The sequence below is a fragment of the Aplysia californica genome, unplaced genomic scaffold, assembly GCF_000002075.1.
Source record: "Aplysia californica isolate F4 #8 unplaced genomic scaffold, AplCal3.0 scaffold00173, whole genome shotgun sequence".
Lineage (NCBI taxonomy): Eukaryota > Metazoa > Mollusca > Gastropoda > Aplysiida > Aplysiidae > Aplysia > Aplysia californica.
The window spans coordinates 994,683-1,000,223 of record NW_004797443.1 but is presented as its reverse complement, the minus strand read 5'-3'; the positions used below and the strand labels follow the sequence as shown (position 1 = coordinate 1,000,223).

The 5,541-nt window shown below is 38.0% G+C and overlaps 1 protein-coding gene across 1 annotated transcript in view; it reads left to right on the top strand.

The window, feature by feature from the left end:
• The window catches only part of LOC101849616, a gene marked incomplete at its 5' end in the record, with an annotated part of 7,869 nt that overhangs the window by 595 nt on the left and 1,733 nt on the right, over window positions 1-5,541 (top strand). Inside the window, 2 exon segments of the mRNA XM_013082428.2 lie at window positions 51-239; window positions 3,801-3,968. Of these exon segments, the coding sequence (XP_012937882.1) occupies window positions 51-239; window positions 3,801-3,968 (357 nt within the window).

Genomic DNA, 5,541 nt, shown 5'->3' with positions numbered 1-5,541 from the left:
TCTACCCCCTCTTCCCCTTCCCCTTCACCCCCCCCCCTGCCCTCATCAAGAATCGGCATAACAGGTTATTGCACCCAAGACGAGTATAACGAAATCGAAGTAGTAGCCTGCTCTAATATCAGCCAACCACCTGGAGGTGACGGTAACGGTGACGGTGGCGGTAACGGTGACGGTGGTGATGGGTCTGGACAAGATAGAGTCGAGACAGAAGAACAAAGACGGCAGAGAGCTATTAACAAGTACGTCATCATTCTGTTTGCTGCTTTGTTTGTTTGATTGTCAGTCTGTCTGTCTGCAATTTGCCTGTTCGTTTGTTGTTACTTCGTTGGGTTTTGTTATTGTTTTTCATTATTTATTAGGGGTGTGAGGTATTTGATGTTTTATTCAGGCGGGGGTGAGGCTTTCTTTGTTGTTGTTACTTTTGTTGTTATTGTTTTTTCTGAGTTTGATTTATTTGAGGGAGTTTATGTTTGTAACTCTTGTCAGAAAAAAAGAGGACTCGTGTAAAGGTCATCTTTGCACAAGTTTCATCAAAATTTCAAACAAATAAAATTCAACAAAGGGAACGTTAGATTTGTCAATATGAAAAAATCAACCGACGTATTGGAAAAATATCACGTTTTAAGAAGTTTGATCAAAATTTAGTAACACTGTAAACTTTACAACTCATTAGAAGTCAACCATGGCCTAATGTGTGTTTTTCCATTAGAGAATTAAATGTATTTTAAGCAGACGATGCTATAGACAATGTGTCCAAAAAGAAGACTCGTTCAAGGTGTGATATATATGTTGTATGCGGGTTTTTTGTGTTTGTTGTTGTTGTTTTTGTTCTGTTTTTGTTTGTTTTTGTTGTTGTTGTTGTTGTTGGAAGGGGTGGGGGGTAGTTTTGTTTTTTGTCGCATTTTATTTTATTTATTTTTTTTTTTAGAGGTGGGGTTTGAAAGACAGCGTATATTATTGAAAAAACAGGAGCAGTCAAACAATTCAAATTCAATATTGAACATTTTCAGAAGGTCCAGAGAATCGACTCAGAATCATACTACAGGATTATTTATTTATTAAAAGTTCCCAGCTACGTGTTCGAGCTCATCCTGTCAGGAAAAAAATGATCAACACCTGGAATGTATATTTAAATACCCACCACCTTCGTGAAGTTTGTTCACCGCTACCAGTTTCAAAAATATAATTCTTACATGTACAAAAAAAATTATTGTTGACTTTTAAGAAATTATAAACTTTTGCGATGCACTCGATTTTGGAATTTTAAAAAACAATTAACATGATACGAGTACCTCTCAAAAATTTGTGAGTCGATTTTATTCATATTGACAAATGCGATTTCCCCTTTGTTGAATTATACACGTTAAAAGTTTTGTTACAATTACTGCAAATATAAGCAAGTTATTACTCTTTAGATGAGTCCTCTTTTTCAGATCAGATACCCTATATTTTTTGTTGAGAGGTGGGGGTGGGTGGGGGAGATACAACGTATTTTCCTTCTCCCTGTTGTTTATGGTTGCATGTCTTACTTTTCCCGTGCATTAAATTATCTGCTCCGTATCAATGTGCTTGTTTTTACTCAAACAAAATAACATGAATAAACGCTGGGGTTAGGGATAGGGCGGGCAACAAAAGAGAACTTCTTTCCTCAACTTACTACATAAAGTGTGCCTTGCTAGCTCCTGGCAGTGGGTGGATAAAAAGGTAAGTGGGGCTTAATTGCTTCTATTTCACTACCAGATCGCTACCTTAGAATTACAACGTTCTATCTGACGTCTTTGGCCATTTTGAGTTACTTAGACCATGAGGTCAAAAACCAAACGTTTTATCTGCTCTCTCAAAGTAGTAAAATTATTCGGAGTCGTTATCAAGATATTCAAAGAATCGCATTCGAAAAGCTTAGCGCATTGTGAAACGCAAATTATTTTACTCGTGGCCTAGAGGTTAACGTGTTGGCCTCTCATTCAAAGGTCCCGGGTTCGAATCTGAGTAGCGACCGAAAAAAATATTCTCCAAAATTGTCTCCTTTCATCTACTTTCCTGCTCTCTAGCAATATTCTGTCGTCTGCTTTCGTCTCCTCTTTCTGCCCCCACCCCTCGCCTCCTTTTCCCCCTCCTCTGTGCTCCTGACGCTTTCTGCAGCATTTCAAACTGCAACACCTTGGCTCCTTCTTACTGCTGTCTTTCAGCCACACCCCTGATCTTTTGGAAGGAAAGATCTACACCTAGCCTTCTCGGACAAGGGCGAAAAATCTCCGAGGGCCCGTGAGCAAGTTGTGCACGTTAAATATCCGTTGGTGGTCTAAAATCAATAAGAGTAGGCTTCGGTCGCCACCCGGGCCAAATTCAAAATTTCCTACGAACTGAAAAAGTTTAATATGCCCCAAGCGCTCATATGACCTTATGCAGTTGCGAGCGCCGTAACCCCCCCCCCCCCCCCCCCCCAAAAAAAAGAAAAGACTTCTCTGGACTCTGTTGGAAGAAGGCAATAGAACAATTTCACGTAATGTCCTAGACACTGTATGGATGGTGTAGACTTGGTAATAGATGTATCTGAAGGTACCGTCGCCGAAGAACTCGCTTCTGTTGTCAATAATGTTCATTTTTTCGGCAAACATAATGAGCACAATTGCATTTTGCACGGCTGTAATCATCCCATCTGGGTTTTTTTAATGTACCATCCTCCAATTTTTGTACAAGCTCAAGTCTGGTTGTTGGTAGTGTTTCTTGTAGCTTCGTTCGTTGTCTATAAATGGCCTGCCAAATAATATAGGTAGTTTCTTTATTCTGTGTTTGAGGCCCCTGTCCCATATCACATAAAGCATATACGTATTACAGACGAGATTTCTGTGAAAGCAGCATAAACTCTAAATAATGTACATATCGACAGCATTTTAGAATTATGTCGTGTTGTTAAACAATGTGTAATACAACAGTACAGGTTGCACACATACCACTTCTCATAGCGGATGGTAGGAGGAAGCCACGGATAGGTCCCACTTCTTTACTTTCCCTCTCTTGTTTCTGACTGTTTGACTGTCTTACTTTTCCCGACACAAAATGGCCACCATAATTGTGTCATTGTGCTTTTCTTTACTGAATCATAACTCTTCCCTGGAGTCAAACATTGCATATGGGAGGTTGGCAGATGCTTTGGTGTGGTTAGTTCCTTCATTTCTATCAAATATCTATCATCTTTCCTCCTTTTTTGTGTTTGCCTTGTAGTTTAGTAAATTTTACTGCGCTTGCACGAGCTGCATAAGGTAATATGAGAGCGCTTTTGTTACTCTCTTGTAACACCTCTAACTTCGGCACTTATCTGATCTAAATTGTGTTGTAAATATTGTAAACCTCTTACTAAAAGATCAAACAAAACATCGCAACCCCACACCAGGGCACTGCTACTGACTGGAGATGTCTTTAGGCCATTCCCAAGGGGGAGGGGGTGGATATTAACATGTAAAATTGTAAATGGGCTGATTCATCAATGTCATTCTCATACTGTGCCGGAACCACCTAGGGGGAACTGCTGGTTTTTCTTTCCTCTTCCTGACTATCGTCATTTTCCTTTATTTCTTTTGTATGTTTGTCACTCTCTTGTGAATTGCTATTTCCGGGGTGCCTTGATAGTCGAAGCAGACCTTGTGCTGTTGAGGCTAGAGAGGTGAGCAGAGTAAGCCTGATTCCCCGTTTGGACTTCTCTGTTGACATCCACCCCTTAGCGCTCATATGACCATTATGCTGTTGCAAGCGCCGTAAAACTCTTACTAAAACATAAAACAAAACTTCACACACTCTAGAACGAGGGACGCCTTCGAGGAGTTGGGATTGGGGTGTCGTAACCACGCCCTGCCTTGCTTCGGCCTCCTGCTGAACCAGGCACTGAGGGATGACCATCTGACCTGTCAGAGCATCGACGACAAGAAGGCGTGTCTGCTCGGCCAGCGAGTCGGCGGCAACAGCACAGGGTACGTCACAGTTTTTGTGCCCGTTACACTGACTATGTACTACCCAAAAAATAGTTTTAAAGATTAAAAAAGATTAAAAATTAAATAAAAATAAAAATAATAATAATAATAATAATAATAATAATAATAATAATAATAATAATAATAATAATAATAATAATAATAATAATAATAATGATAATGATAACAATAATAGTAATAATCATAATCATAATCATAATCATAATAATAAAAGTGAGTGCAATAGTAATAATAACTTTAATAATAAAATAATGATGATAATTATAATAATAATAATAATAATAATAATAATAATAATAATAATAATAATAATAATAATAAGGATAATAATGATTTTTAGTAGTAGTAATAGTTGTTGTTGTAGTAGTAATAGTAGTAGTAGTAGTAGTAGTAGTAGTAGTAGTAGTAGTAGTAGTAGTAGTAGTAGTAGTAGTAGTAGTAGTAGTAGTAGTAGTAGTAGTAGTAGTAGTGTTTACTGTTATAATTACTATTTTTATTTTTATTGTTATTATTATTATTATTATTATTATTATTGTTATTATTATTATTATTATTATTATTATTATTATTATTATTATACAATCATTGTTATTACCCTTTATAATCAATATTATACATACGTATTATTTATATAATATTTATATGAATAATTAATCTAGAACATGTCTACTCTCGAACCAACCGTATTATGAGTATGATGTGACGTCAGTCTTGATTATTTTATGACGTCACAAAAGGTTGTGTTTTTTTTTAAACTCTAGAGGACACAAGACAAAGTTTACAACATAAAAAAACATAAATGTTAAATCTTTATGCACTGGAAATTCGGTGAATCGCCAAAACCTAGATCTACTCAAGAAAATTTGCACCAAGTACATTTCCAGTTTCCAAGGATACTCAAGCTTACCTTTCCCTGATCTTTCCCCATTACCCATTTGCTTAAGTTCCTTAAGTAGGTTGCTCTGGGGCTACCCCTGCCTTGTTTGTCTTCAATTTTGCCAGTGAGAGTGAGAGCTAAATGTTCAAGGCTTTTACAACTCTATAATCATCATCATCCGGTGCCTTGCCGACTGGCCTAGGCGATCATGGACCTCCACTTCACTCTGTCTTGCGTTGTAGCAATGGTGTCTGTTGTTCTTGCTGCTCCTAGCCATGTTGTCATCTTGTCCAGTATCTTTTCCCTCTGTCTGCCTCTACCTCTCTTTCCATCAAACTTGCCTGTTGTTACAATATTCTCCAATGTTTCTTTCCGCATTGTGTGTCCGAAGAAATTTGCCTAACTCTATAATACATGTATGCTAAAAAAATATTTTAAAACGCCTGATTCCACCTCGTCGTGACGCATAAAAATGTTTATCGCTGCGCAAGGGAAATTGTTGAAGAGACAGACACTGTTTTTGATGGCCCGCGTGGGTGTTCATGTGTGTGTATGCGTGTGTGTTTACATGTGTTTGCAATCTCGTTATCTACATTCTGTTCTCATCTTTAACATTATCCTCCCTCCCGCCCCTCCCTATCCCTTTCCCTCGACCACCATCCCCACCCCCTCCCA